The 15730-nt window shown below is 36.6% G+C and overlaps 1 protein-coding gene across 6 annotated transcripts in view; it reads left to right on the top strand.

The window, feature by feature from the left end:
• Nucleotides 1-15730, top strand: part of NAV3 (neuron navigator 3) — an 820281-nt gene that overhangs the window by 731277 nt on the left and 73274 nt on the right. For 3 of the 6 annotated variants that reach the window (XM_053894885.1, XM_053894882.1, XM_053894883.1), the window contains 4 exons: nucleotides 1462-1950; nucleotides 7265-7306; nucleotides 8716-8876; nucleotides 14381-14569. In XM_053894885.1, coding sequence (XP_053750860.1) covers nucleotides 1462-1950; nucleotides 7265-7306; nucleotides 8716-8876; nucleotides 14381-14569 — 881 coding nt within the window. The remainder of the gene's footprint in view (nucleotides 1-1461; nucleotides 1951-7264; nucleotides 7307-8715; nucleotides 8877-14380; nucleotides 14570-15730) is intronic. The other 3 variants (XM_053894886.1, XM_053894884.1, XM_053894887.1) reach the window with 3 other exon arrangements.

Raw genomic sequence — 15730 nt, 5'->3', positions numbered from 1 at the left:
TGAAAACATTTGGATATTTCACACAGGGTTACAACTAAGGAATGAGCTAGATTTTCTAGCTTCATCGCTTTCCTTTATATGACTGATAAGCAGCATAACTTAGTTTCTATACGAGGACTGTCTTCGATATTAAATATGTGGAATTCTGCTGTGAGATATCATTGTTTTTAAATACTACTGTGTTTTAAGTGGCAGGGAAATACATGTGGTTAAAGACTTGCGACAAATGGTTGAACCTCTCTGGGTCTGTTTCCTCATCTATGATATGATAGAGTATGATTTATAGTTCATTATGTGTTAAGTATGTTTAATGTTTGTTTTTATTATGATGACCAAACTGGGAAATAAAGGGTCTTGAAACATTTACTTTTACATTTCAAGCAATCTCAGTTACATGATTGTTTGAAAATCTGGAGGTTATATTCCTCAGTAGCAATATTAATTCTGAAAAACTGGCTTTTTGAAATGTTGAATCTCATCCGAAAGAATAATGACTTATCGTGGGAGTAATTATTTCTCTTGCTTAAATAAAAGCCAATAGTGCCCTCCAGTGGCCCATTACCTATGAAACAATTTCTCATATTCGTCATAAAATACTTCACTGTAGGAAATATGGATTTCATTGCAACTTAATTAGTTAGTAATCATTATGCCATTACTCCATATCACTTTATTTCCATATTTACATAAATTCGATGATATCATCTGCTTCATTTACAAAACTAAAATGTTTTCTGAACTGAACTCCAACATCCAAGTTAGCACCAACTCTGTTTCAAATCACTATTATAAATATGTATTTGAATAGCACTGGCAACTGACATAAAACCCTTTGGTCTCTCTTGAGGAAAACGCACACAAACCAACATGTTGCCAACAGTGTCCAATCTTGTTTCTAACCAACTGCTCTCTGACAGCCACTCAGGCCACCAGCCACATAACATAACCTCCCAAACCTTGCCTTAAGCATTCCTTTTAGATTTTGAACAGACTGTTACAATGAGAGAGAAAAAAAAAAAAAAAAAGAGAGAGAGAGAGAGAGAGAAAAGAGAGAGAAGATTTTAAGTGTTACGTACCGAATGCGTAGAAGTTGTTTCATTATAATGGCTCTGTAAATAGGTACCAGCATATGTGCTCAAGCTCTCTTTCTTCAAAAACTCTCATGATCACTTAAACTGTGAAAACCAGGGACTTTCATGTTTGATCTCCTTTTGTTCTGCCCACTTCCCCCCACCGTGTGGGCGGCGGCCCAGTACCGACTGACCCTTATGGTGATACGAGACATTTTTTGGCACGACATTAAGAAGTGCAAGCTCGTAACGTTCGTTGACACGGAGACGGGAAGTGCTTGGTGGCTGGGCACACCGAAGCACGCTTGGCTCTGTGTACTGTAACCCTAAATATTGAGTGTGGATGTCGGTTTCTTGGAACAACTGAAGTTGTTATTTGTTTTTCTTTTAGGTTGTTTGGTGCCAAGGCAGGTGGCAAATCTGCCCCTGCACCTAATACTGAGGGTGTGAAATCCTCCTCAGTAATGCCCAGTCCTAGTACCACTTTAGCGCGGCAAGGCAGTCTGGAGTCACCGTCGTCTGGTACGGGCAGCATGGGCAGTGCTGGTGGGCTGAGTGGCAGCAGCAGCCCTCTCTTCAATAAACCCTCAGACTTAACTACAGACGTTATAAGCTTAAGTCACTCGTTGGCTTCCAGCCCGGCGTCGGTTCACTCTTTCACCTCGGGTGGTCTCGTGTGGGCTGCCAATCTGAGCAGTTCCTCTGCCGGCAGCAAGGACACTCCGAGTTACCAGTCCATGACTAGCCTCCATACGAGCTCTGAGTCTATTGACCTCCCCCTCAGCCATCATGGCTCCCTGTCCGGACTGACCACAGGCGCTCACGAGGTGCAAAGCCTGCTCATGAGAACGGGTAGTGTGAGATCTACTCTCTCAGAAAGGTGAGCTTTCCTAGAGGCATCGACGAAGTCTTCGCCGCCTCCTCCCTACGCTGCGCCTACCCTCCTGCCCCACTAAATTCCCTTGAGGTCCATGGGAGAGCCACTCCGCAAGGGAACAGACGATTCAAGGGATGTGAGATTAACGGGCCTTTTGTTTGCTCATATTGCCAAGTATGTAGAAGGGGGAAAAAATGTCATCACGGTTAGGATAGTTGCATAATTAAGTTTCTTAATATGAATGCGTACATATATACCAGATAGGCGATTTGAATAAAATTCAAAGCCTGTGTTTGTGTATTAAATGATGTCTTCTCCAGACACGTTAGCGATTTGGCCTGAGCTCCAAGATAACAGAGCTCCTTATGATAATTTGAGTATTTTTAAAGACCGAATGTAAATGGATTTGACGATCATGCTCTGAGCAATATGTTAAGTTTGTTTTATTATCACTTCTCTGGGAAAATAGCAAAAAGATCACTGGAGAATCCTAGCTGAATTGGAAAAAAAAAAGTCAATTGTCAGGTATGAATGCTTAAAGAAAATTAATAGCAGCAGTGATATTTTTAATAGACCCCTTGAGGTGCCTGGGTGGCTCAGTTGGTTAAGCGACCGACTTCGGCTCAGGTCATGATCTCGCAGTTTGTGGGTTCGAGACCCGTGTCGGGCTCTGTGATGACAGCTCAGAGCCTGGAGCCTGCTTCAGATTCTATGTCTCCCCCTCTCTCTACCCCTCCCCTGCTCATGCTCTGTGTCTCTCCGTCTCTCCATAATAAATAAATGTTAAAAAAATTAAAAAAAAAAATAGGCCCCTTGAGAATAAATCACATTACAAGGTGTTTCCCATTGGTTTAATGAGATTTTTTTTTTAACTTAAAAAGAACATAAGAAGGCATTCCTTACCTAATATACTTACCAGAAAGTGTCACTGCTGACCAAAATGCCTTTAGATTCTCTCACCCCAAAAATCCTTTCTCAGATACTTTGGTACTGACTCTTTCCCCCAGGAAAATGCCCTGAAATGGCCACTTTCTCCCAGATTAACTTAATGTTATTTGTTTCTTGACACACCTACAACTTTTCAGAAATGGTCTTGGCCATATGTCTTAATTATGTTATTGGGGAAAGCACCACTAGCCGATGAAAATGCCTCAGATCGTTTCCTAAACTTTTGTTCAGTCTGTTAGTCATTCTGACATATCACCTCTTTTCCAGACTTCCAGCCTTATTCCCAGAATCATTTTTTTAAAGGTCAACTAAAGCTCTTACCGCATGGCACTGGTTGTCCCTTAATCCGGGATTTCCCGTTGCTCTTCTGTTTCCCTTGCCTTTGTAAAATGCTGAACGTTGCTTCCATCCCACTGTACATCCCTGCCCCCTCATGCTACATGGACAGCAATGCCCATAAGACATCCCCCTGATCCAAGAATTTTAGAACTGAAATATTTATGCTTGATAGTTCCTATGGTGGGCTGCTAATTACAAAATAACATTTTTCTTCATAAATAAATAACTGGGCCAAGAGACACAAGACAAAGAACTGGGTAATAGAGATTAAACTGTAGGTGTTTGCATCTATATACCTTCTAGTTTTCTCATGATAGATAGCAGGCATAAAGACCAGCTGCATACACAAAAACAATGGTTGTAAGTACTGTTTCATTTCATTTTCTATCTCAGAAGTTAGGCTTTCTACAGCATCTTAGATTTGAGTTTCTGCCCTTTCAGGTGAATGGGTATCCTCATATGTCATTTTCAAAACTTTTAACGAGTAAATCAAATTACAGCAAAGCCTTGGTTTGCGAGTATAATTCATTCTGGAAACATGCTTATAATCGAAAGCACTCAGATATCAAATCGAATTTCAAGAACCATTGGCTGAGTTTTGACCATGTGACGTTTGGCATCACGTACTACTCGTGTTGCAAGACATCACTTATTTATCAAGTTAAAATGTATTAGAAAGGTTTGCTTGTCTTGCAGAACACTTGCAAAACAAGTTATTCACAATCCAAGGTTTTACTGTATGTTGAAAATCTGTTAACAGTCTATAGTTTGTATCTTTGATTGTGTACTCATATGTGAGAAACCCAAATAACACTTTTATAACCAAACTAAGCACACTGCAAATAGGTGATTTTTTATTAACCCAAATCACCCTCCAAAACACTGATTTTTTTAAATCGTAAATATGGCTGCAACAAGTTGACCCTTGAGCCATCAACCTATTTCTTTGGCATTCAGATATCAAAAATAGTCAAGTAAGTATTTATAACCAAGTAACCGTCAAATCAAACCAGATGATAACGTTGAGGTTTATAGATATAAATGCAATGTGAGTATTTTACTTTGATTTATATTTTAGCAGTAGCCAATATACATTTTCACTTAGAAATACACCAGCAAATATGCAGTTACTTATTTTCCTTAAGCAAATCTTTTGTTATTATTGTTGTTCAGTTTTTGAAATAGACCAGTTTTACCAATGGAAGTATCCCAGTATTAAAAATATAAATAATTTTTCTAAAATAAATCTTAAATAGACTAATTTTATTTTTTAAATTTTTTTTAATGTTTATTTATTTTTGAGAGAGAGAGAGAGAGGCAGAGCACAAGCAGGGGAGGGGCAGAGAGAGAGGGAGACCCAGAATCCGGAGCAGGCTCCAGGCTCTGAGCTGTCAGCACAGAGCCCAACGCGGGGCTTGCATCCACAAACCATGAGATCATGACTTGAACCGAAGTCCAACGTTTAACTGACTGAGCCACCCAGGTGCCCCAAAAAGACTAATTTTAGGTAAATGCATATTTTGCCCTGGATTTTTAGTGAAATGTACTGATGAATATTAAATTTGAACAATAAAATACTTTGATAGGTATAATATGTGATATAAATATTAATTAGTTCCTCCTAGTAAATTACTGGATCAAAATAATTTTTGATATGACAGGTTGTACTTTTCCTTTCTTGGAAACAAAACTGCAGGCAGTAGCAATTTATTCTAGTCCTTTAAAGTGCATTCAAGAAAGTTTATGATCTATTGAAGAGAAAATTAGATCCTATCAGAGATCCTGGCTTAATTCTAATTAAGCAGGGAGCAGCATGTTGGGAACACTAAGGAAACCAAAGAGCCATCTGAGGGAAAGTGTGCTAGAGTATAAATATTTAAAACAAAGTAACTAGAATGATATGATAGAGATGTGTATAAGTTCATGCCTTACCTGTTTATCTACAATTTCAAATATTTTATTGATATATTCACATCTCAATGTTATTGAATCAGTCATTTTTTAATTTAAATTCCTCTTCATTAAAATATCGTAAAATAATAAATAATAACCAAAAGCTCTTCAGTAATTTTCTCTCTAGCTGCCCCAGATCATTGATGGCCCTGGAGCCACAACCAGTTTACAGTTATTTTGTTTAGTTTGCTTTCTTTTTTTATAAAATAACCAAACTGTAAAAATAATTTTGAGGTGCCTGGGTGGCTCAGTTGGTTGAGCATCAGACTTTGGCTCAGGTCATTATCTCACAGTTTGTGAGTTCAAGCCCCACATCGGGCTCTCTGCTGACAGCACAGAGCCCGCTTTGGATCTTCTGTGCCCCTCCCCTGCTTGTGCTCTCTCTCTCTCTCAAAAGTAAATAAACATTAAAAAAATAATTGAAAGTAGTAACCACCTTTAGAAATTGCTGGCTTGTTTTTACATATCACATGGAGCAAACTTGCCTGCACAATTCTGCACAGCATCTATTGCCTTTAAATAGACAGTACGTGACCTCCTCAGACTGCTGGCTGAGAGCCTTACTTCCCTCATTCCCACTGCCTGCTGGCCCTGCAAGCAGTGAATTTGTGACCTTTCGGGATAAGTGAGAAGTGTCTACGTTATAAAACCATTAATATCCAGATTCAAACAGATGTTTCTACTTCAAGTTTTAACTTATATTGGTAAATTTAAATGCATTTTTTCTGAGGTTTTTTTTTTCCATTAAATTCTCTGTGTGCTAGAAACATATACATGTTATACAATTGATAATGTTGGCAAACAATGCCTCTTTTCAATTTCCTCTGCAATGTTAAGCTTTAATAAATTTGCACACAAGACAAAGGTCATCTTTAAAATGGCTTGTGACCATATTAATGCTTTAGCACAACCGTAGTTCATATTTACAGGTTTTTCATATTTGTTCAATACGATTCCTTTTTGTTTGCCTATCCACACTATTCAAAAAACTTCTGTAGTCAAAACGTACACTAGAACTAGCCTCTACATAACTGAGTAATTACCTTTTGTGGACATTCCCTATAAATAAAATCATATAATGTCTTTGGTGGCTTTCTACAGCAGTGCTAAATAATGGAGTACCCACAGAAGAAAACATTTTAGCTTTGATTTTGAGTGATTGATTTTCAAGTCGATGTGTTTGCATTTGTGTTATATCATTCCCATCATGCATATCCTGTGTATTTAATTTTGATCATTGGGGGTTCTACTGGAAGAGAGCTATTATTCTGCAAATTCAAATTAATTTTATTCTTTGGTTATCCACATGCCAGAGATTATAACAGAAATCCCTAGACTTGTCCCGTTTAGCTGTTGACACCCTCTTCTATTTTTAGAGAGGCCATTTCTCATTTTCTCCAGACACATCCTTTCATCTCTTTCTATGACCGATTGAGATTCTTTAAAATACATTGACTGATACAATGTATAGCCTTTGAAATACCTAACTTATAATTTCCAAAAGATGGCATAATTTCATTAAGTATTTAAATAAATGGTGCCAAAAACCATGACGTTTCAAGCAGATATTTATTACATATTATTTTTCTTGTCTTATATGCAAATAGAATAAATCTGCCTTTGTTTTTCATAAAAATAATCTGAATACAAAAGTAAATATCAAATGGTGTTTTACCTCTCCTCTGTCCATTAGAAGTGGTCACTTTAACTTAGGCAGAGCAGATCTATCTGATTTCCACACATGTCTCTCCTACATATGAAATCACAGTGAGAGAGTCTAGTCAGTTGCACAGGGAAGCAAAACTACCATAGGAGGAAATAAATAGAATCTACTGGGGAATAATGTTAACATGTCATTTAATCTACCTGCTCATGATCCTGTCACTAAATTGTCATTGAATGTGTTACAACAAAGGACATCTGGTCACCTTTAGTTGTCCTTTTCCAATAAGTTAAACATTAAATGTGTGTTACAGAAATTTTATTTTGTGTAGTTTAGTGAATCATTTTTGTTGGATGTGTAATTTTGAGGTTTTTGTTTACATTATGTCCTTAGGGGTTTTCTTTGTTTTAACAGCATGCAGCTTGACAGAAATACACTACCCAAAAAGGGACTAAGGTATATATTTCTCTCAGCACAATTGCTGCCTTTCATTGTTGTTATGTAAACTCTGTGTGCTGTCTCTTTCCCTCTTCTTTCTTTGTTTGCAATGACGTATCTGCCATTGAGGATGGCATCACTTTTCATCCTGATGTTTTCTCTGGCCTGAGGATTTGGTGGGATAAGCTTCAGGTTAGAGATACCTGTAGGGCTCAAGACTCATTAAATCCAATGTAAATACCATTATTTGGGGGATAGCAACATTTGGTAGATTTCAGAACCCAACTTCTGTAAATTAAAAAAAAATTGACTTCCCTAACTTTAGCATCTTGGAGGCATATGCTTGCAAAACCTCAACCCATATAGTCTACAGATGTGGCCAGTTAATGTTGAAAGGTTGAAGGATGCTCTAATTTGAATCAAAGAAAATATATTTTCATCATCAGAGGACAACTATTGTAATTAAGGTATGAATTTTTACAGAATCCTTTTGGTAGAAACTCAAGAATTTTAATTTCTGTTTTTCAGGAGTGCTGGTCAATTTAGATATGGATTACTCCAGTATTACGTAATAATATCAAAATAATCATTCAGTTCATCATAAAAACTAAAATGAAAATTTAATCCATGGCCATCCTTTACTGTACACTCTTATCTGAGGAGAGGATATAAAATGAACTATGAATAGAGGTATAACACATATGAACACAATGAGTTGACTGTTCTTTGATGCTAAGAACTTACTTACTCTGGTGAAAATGAGCACTGGCCAAATAGGTCTTCCCCTGTTATCTTTTTTTCCCATCTTCAGTCCCTGAGTAATAGCAAACAGCTTGTAATTAATTATTCCATTTCAATATTTTGCTTCAGAAATCTATTTTCCACTAAAGTGAGCCCATTTTTTTTTCTTTTTTAAAAAAATCTGGACATGATGTCAAGTGGCATTTTAATGAAATAAATGTTTATTTTAATTTTTTTTTCTTTTTTTTTTTTTTCCAAAAAATTTCTGTCAGTTTGTGTTCCATTTCCTGTGCTTTTCTGTATCCATCACTTCAGTTCTCTTGGCTTCTGGCCTACCACTGTCTGCCATATTTAGTCCATGCTTTCACCCTCTTCACATCCTTCCAAGCACTGTGCTTTTGAGTCCTTCTCAATTAACTTGGCTGTCTGCTCATTGCTTATGATTTTCAACTACATATCTCACAGAAGCATAATTTTCCTTTCAAAATCCTTTATTTTTCTTTTCCTGTGAGATTCAAACAGATGGTGTCAGATCATCTGGAAGAACTAAGCAATTATAATTAGATTCAATCTGTTGGAGAATGTTGTTCAATCTGAATAGTAAGCTCCTCTCAATTGTTTTCTTGTCCTGGTATTGCCTTGCCCTTGTAGATGTGCTTACGTGTCTTAGCTGTGCTGTTTTGCAGATATACCCCATCGTCTCGGCAGGCCAACCAAGAAGAGGGCAAAGAGTGGCTGCGTTCCCATTCCACTGGAGGGCTGCAGGATGCTGGCAACCAGTCACCTCTGCTCTCCCCTTCTGCCATGTCATCTTCTGCGACAGGAAAATACCACTTTTCCAACTTGGGTAAAATAGCCTAAACCCAATTTCATCGTGTTGTTTTCACCACTTACCCTCACAGGAGTCCTCGAATCTCTTAAAAATTCTTCACTTAAAGACAAGACAAATATACCTCAACAGTACCTTTTATTTGTTTGATGGCTTACTGTTCACAAAATACTTCCCAAATGTTATGCAGGTTATTGCTCATGACAACAATGTGACATAGGTACTACTGTTGTTACTTTGCAGTCTAGGTCCAGAGGCACAGAGAGGTCATTTCACTCAAAAGAGAAAAAAAAAAAAAGAAAAGTCTCTCCACTCAAGCAGTAAGTGATCCCAGAACACCTGACTTCAAGCCTGTGGAGTTTTCTCAGAGTCCTCTTAAAAACCAAAAAAAAGCTCCTTATTTTTTGTTTAAAATGTTTTTTTAAAGTCCTTAGAAGAATTTCTCATACTTTTGTAGAGAAGCATAAAATATAAAGAAAAAGAAAAAAAACCCATAACTCGATGACTCTAAGATCGCTTCTTTAAAAGTGATCAAAATTAATACCATTTTAAAGCTAAAACTGTCCTTTAAATAAACAGAATTCCATGGGAACATTTTTGGATAAGTACAATGAAAAAAAATGATGATTTAACCATTGGGCTACTTTGTGTGCTTAGCATCATTTGTATGACATATAGCATCATTTGTGTAAATGTCACAGAAAACATTGGGAAGCATGATAAAATAAAGAAAGAAGTCTAAACGTACCAGCTATAATTTGATAGAGCCAATGCTTTTAAAAACAGATTTATGTTCTATAAATTTACATATAAAGTAGTCTCATTTTTTTTTTCTTTTTGCTTCAAAACTTTTTTTTTTCTAATAACGGACCCACCAGTTGTCCAAATTCTTCAGTAGTTTGGACTTTTCAACATTTTCAGTCCTGTGAGGACAACAAAGCCTATTTCTTTTCTCTTGTAACTCTTCCTGCTACACAGAATAAGCCTCTGGCAATGAGAAACCATTATTTCAGTCATGGTTCCATATGATCTAATGAAGTCCTATTAGACACAAAGTTGCTACACATATACACCTACACAGTGATGAGACTTCTTTGCCTCATAATGGCAAAGAATGGTATAGTTTTTACTTACTTTGAATTGTAACTATAAAACATAGCAAGAAGCTTAAAATTTTAACTTCAGAAATGGATTGAAAAGGTTTTTTATGGAGTCCTAGAAATATGAAATAAACTCTAATTTTATGCAACATTTGCAACAAACCCAAATCACCTGGAATGCCGTTTGCTAGGTATCTTATGTCTCCTACCATTCTTTTTAATACCTGATGTTAATTTGAGTAATTGAATCCTTACCCCACTATTTTTTCATTTATATTATTCTGATGAAAGCCATCTGTTCCATTATTATTTGGGAAAAAAAAAAAAAAAAACCCTCACCACTTACTATGTCTGACCTCGACAAAGTCATTTAGCCTCAATTTTCTCAACTGTGAAATGGACCCATAATACCTAGGTTATATTATGAGGGACTGATTTAATGTATACCAAAACTGAGGAGAGTATAAGACTTGATAGACTCTGTTACGTCATCATTTTTATTAGAAAACATGCCTTACATTATCAGAGACAATAGCTGTAGATTTCAAATTGATCTTGCTGCCTCTACTCTCATATTCAATATTTTCACTCATTGATACTTATGATGGAAGACCTTCCCATACATGACAACATACTAGGCAAAACAGTGGGTACTATTAAAATAATCATAAATAAGGATTATTTTATCATTAAACTTATAAAAATACACCAAATGGAATTTTTTAACTTGAATATGGGTTCCATTGTCTTGCATTTTGCTTTGGTCATCATTTGTTTTCAATTTGAACATTATCTCTTCTGAATGATCAGCAACTGATTACTACTAACAGTCACCATTTGCAATGTGTTTCTTTATCATTCCTACCTATTAAAATATATTAATAGATAAAATTTTTAGAAATATTGCCATAAAAAGTCACATATAACAAACAGAAATTTAAGAGAACTGCAGTTACAGCATTCTATGTAGACTACCATAAGCTATTGCCAAAGTAAACTGGTTTGTGTGCAATTCCCAGCATGTATGTTACCTATAATAGAAACTGTTCCACTCAAGAGAACAAATCGGAATAACTTAGGAAGCAAAATACATCTTTGGATGAAACTTTATTTACTCTTGATCATTGTCCTCGCAAGGCATCTCATAACCTGGTGAGACTCATTGTCATCTTGCTGTGAGTGACGATTACTCAGCTTTATTTCTCACCTTGCTGCAGGTTTAGCGTGTAGGAGCATTACTATCAGCCTCTCACCTATGTATTTGTGGACCCTTTTGCGTACAGAGGATTGTTTATAAACAACTTTGTGTGGGAAGTTTCTATTTCCCTCTCCATATTCACCTTTCAAGCTATTTAGAATTAACCCCATTCTTCTGTACTCATGAGAGCATAGAATCTTGGAGATGGGAGACATCTACCTATGGTTCAATTATTCATCTTTTAGTTAAATTCTTATGACATCTCTAGCTTCTTGTCTAAACCCACCCGTAACAGAAACTACCTAAATGTAGATATATTAGACTTTTGAAGTTCTTCCTTTAAAAGATCAAATAAAATTTTCTTTTCTTTTTTAAATTTTTTTTAACGTTTATTTATTTTTGAGACAGAGAGAGACAGAGCATGAACGGGGGAGGGGCAGAGAGAGAGGGAGACACAGAATCGGAAGCAGGCTCCAGGCTCCGAGCCATCAGCCCAGAGCCCGACGCGGGGCTCGAACTCACGGAGCGCGAGATCGTGACCCGAGCTGAAGTCGAACGCTCAACCAACAGAGCCACCCAGGCGCCCCAAATAAAATTTTCTTGAATCTCTACCTAGTTCTTAGAGTCCCAGATTCCACAAAATAAGTTAAAATTAGCGTTCATTTGAATATTCTTATTTTAAAATAATATCATAAACCCAGTAACTAATATGTCAAGATATAGTAGCCAAGTCGAGGGACTCTGAGGTATTTAAAAACCCACTCCATATTTCTATTAGTTCCTATCTCCTCAAATCACCACTAATCAACATTTAATTTAATTTGAAAAGCAGCTTTGCTCTGAAATATAAGGCAAAGTCAGTGGGTCCCTTTTCTCTAATATATTGTCACATCTACATCTCTCTTATTTAGAAATTTGGATGTGTCTCCTGGATTTGAATGGGTCCTAGAGGTCATTTATTCTGCCATTTTTTAAATTTATAATTTGTGAAGAAATTGAAGGGTAGAGATTGGAATATTTGCCTGAAACAATTGGGAAGCAAGGCCACCATTAGAAGGCTTGTGCTAGTTTGTGTCCCATTATAGAAATTCTCTTTTTCCATCATATTTTTGTCTTCTATTTTATAACTTTTCTTGGTTTATTCACATACTAATTTTTCTACTTTTCAGTCAGATGCCCAGCCCCCCTCCTCCACCCCCAGAGGCCATTCTTGCATTCAGGGCCATGCCATGTTGATCTTTCTATGCAACCACAGCACCAAAAAATCAGACCTGTCATAGATATTAACTGAACATTCTTAAATAGCATAGGGGTATAGTTCCAAGGGATACACTATCAAAAGTGTTTGTAAAGGCAAATTAGTTGCTTTAAAATTCACTCTAATCCTCATTCCTATTTCTTGAATGAGTTAAGTCCTATGTTTTGAAATTATAGAAGGACAATTTACTTGGCTAGCTCTGCAGCCATTTTGGTAAGAATTATGCAAAGCCAAATAGTGAATAAGATGTCTTTCTAACCTCTAGATATGTACTGACATAATACATTTATTTATAAATGTGTTGAATATTTCATTCATTTAGCAAAGAGACAGTTCATACTGTGAACGTAGAATAGGATGATTTACTCCAATTCAGGTACTTTAAACATAAATATTCAAGTCTAGAATGTTCTTCAGTGTTATCTATTGGCAGTCAGTCAGCAATCAGATTGAATTAGTCACTGCTGGCTAAAAATCTCTCTGTCTCTGTCTCTCTCTGTCTCTCTGTCTCTCTCTCCCTCTCCTCCCTCCCTCTCTCCCTCCCTCGCTCCCACCCCCCTCACTCCTTCTCCTCTCTCTCCTTGGTCCTCCTTCTTTCTTTCCTTCTTTCCTACAGATTGTACACTTTGCAAATCCATAGTTTCTTTCACTTTTTATTATATGTAATATGCACTCACAATATAATTCTAAGTCTTGTATTTATTTCCTTTTTTTGTCCTTTTTTCAATCCAGTCCACAACTGCTCTATCAGAGGATTGTTCTGTGTATTAATTCATCAATATCTATTAAATATTCAGCATAGTGCCTGGAAAATAGAATGCATTCCCTTTTGTCTACCTCATAGTATATAGGCCTCCTATTTTACATTGTTTTGAAAGCCAGTCATTATATATTAAGAAATGTAGTGCCTGTGTCAAAAAAAAAAAACAAAAAAAAAACCCTGGAGATTTTGAAATGATATCAGATGAATTTTAAGCCAATGACATAAATTCTTTAAGGCTTTGAAAGCACCCAGCAGCTTTTGTGATTGCTTAAGAGGTTCCTGCCTGCTTCCTCAGATACTTACAACAGCTTGCTTGTCTTAAATATGAGCATTTATGATATATTTCTTAATTTTCTGCTTTGCTTTTACTCCACATTTAAGTTAGTATTGTTTCAAAAGAAGTTGTACATTCAGTCAATCACATCTTTCTTTAAATTCACGACCATCATTTGGCCTAAAAAATTGAGTGTTATTAGAACTCTGGCAATTGGCACTAAGTACATAAATTTGTATTTCAAATTATGAACATAAGGTACTGCTTGGGAAACATAACAGGTTTGTACTTCTGACAGTCTTACTATGGCACTGTGGTCTTAGACACAGCAGAAAAAGTGATTGATTCGCCTTATGATGAGCTATAAATGCCATGTATATTACATTTCATTAAAAAATTATTTTCTTCTCTTATAACCTAACTCTGATAGCAGTGATGGTGCTGACCATGAACTGACATAAATTCAGAACTCAAAATGACTAAAAGTCTTTGGTTGGGAACTTCAAAAGGATCTTCTTGTGAAATTTAGATTCCTTGTGTTTCCTTTTCACTTTTGTTTTTCCCAGATGTATTCTTCTCTAAAAGAAACCTGATGACTCCATGAAGGCAGTCTTTTCTTCTTAATTGCCAGCAGAATATACTTGTTACTGTATTTCTAGCATAAACAGGAGCGGTTGCTTGGTGGCTTTGTTTAATGTTGCTTTAGAAATTGACATATTGCTTGCCATGAAAGTGTTAGGAGGAAAGAGGGACTCCACTGAAACTGTTATCGACCATTTCAGAGGCAGACTCTCAGCCTACCTTAAATAGAGACACCTGTTAAAATCACATTTCCATAGAATTGGGGTCACATTCTCACTCTCCATCAACCTACTATTTTCATCATCCAAGCCTCAGAATAATGAGGCTGTGTGTGCTTTGTTTTTCAGTGAGCCCAACCAATCTGTCTCAATTTAACCTTCCCGGGCCCAGCATGATGCGCTCAAATAGCATCCCAGCCCAAGACTCTTCGTTCGATCTCTACGATGACTCCCAGCTTTGTGGGAGTGCCACATCTCTGGAAGAAAGGCCACGTGCCATCAGTCATTCAGGCTCGTTCCGAGACAGCATGGAAGAAGGTAGGCGAAGGGGGAAATAAAGACGGAGTTAACTTTATTTAACTCAGAGATGAAAACTGTCACATCAGACACATCACAAGGATTTCTGAAGAGTAGATAAATGAGTAAGTATAACTCTCATTTAGGGAGCCCTGAAGCTTGAAGAAGTTTGAGTCTGCATTACCTTGGGTTTCTTTTCTTTTTTTTTTTTTTTTTAGTGTTTATTTATTTTTGAGACAGGGAGAGAGCAAGAGCGGTGGAAGTGCAGAGAGAGAGGGAAACACAGAATCGGAAGCAGGCTCCAGGTTCCGAGCTGTCAGCACAGAGCCCGACCAGGGCTGGAACTCCCAAACCCTGAGATCATGACCTGAGCTGAAGTTGGAGGCTCAACTGACTGAGCTACTCGGGCACCCCAATTACCTTCTGTTTCTCTATGCATTTGCAAATATGCCAGAAATTGTTTTGATTATTACTTGGTTCTAGAATAGTTCAGAATAAATTCAGTGTTTTCATAAAGAAAGCTTCATAATTTTAGAGCCTGTTTGTCCTGGTGTGTCAAATATCAGAGCAAATGTTTTGTTTGACATCTCAGTTAAAGAACCATAAAGATACATAAACCAGAAAAATTATCTTATGAAACTACCACACGTTGACAACTTGTATTCTCAGAAACTCCCTCTGGTGTTAATTTCTGTTATCATATCATATTTGAATTCATATTATGTCTACTTTTGCTTCATAAGTTTCATTTCCTTATCCAATGCAATAAGGTTCTATGTGAATATTTTATAAAAATTCTATTTGAAAAAGGCTTCATTGATATTTAAACATATATAATTTTCTAAACTATATAATCTCAAGTGTGAAATTTGATAATATTTGAGAGACTTCCTCTTTGATTTAATGAATGAGTTTTTAAAGTATCCATAAAGGGAAATTGTGGCACACATATTATAAAGCATATCAGCTATGGATAAAATATAGGTAAACATAAAAGTTTGAACAGATCACAATAAAATCAGACATAAAATCAGACAACTATCCTAGTCCTTAATAATAACATAGAAAAGAAGGACTCCAGATCTTAAAACATACCAGGTTTTAAGCCTCTGGCCACCCATTTATTTGTGGTATGAACTTGTGCAGGATTTTTAACTTTGTCAGTCCTAATTCCTGCAGATG

Source organism: Panthera pardus, unplaced genomic scaffold (genome assembly GCF_024362965.1).
Source record: "Panthera pardus isolate Hobbes unplaced genomic scaffold, ASM2436296v1 HiC_scaffold_6, whole genome shotgun sequence".
In the NCBI taxonomy this organism is placed as follows: domain Eukaryota; kingdom Metazoa; phylum Chordata; class Mammalia; order Carnivora; family Felidae; genus Panthera; species Panthera pardus.
Note: the sequence above shows the minus strand (reverse complement) of the source record. Positions and strands in the feature narration are given on the sequence as shown.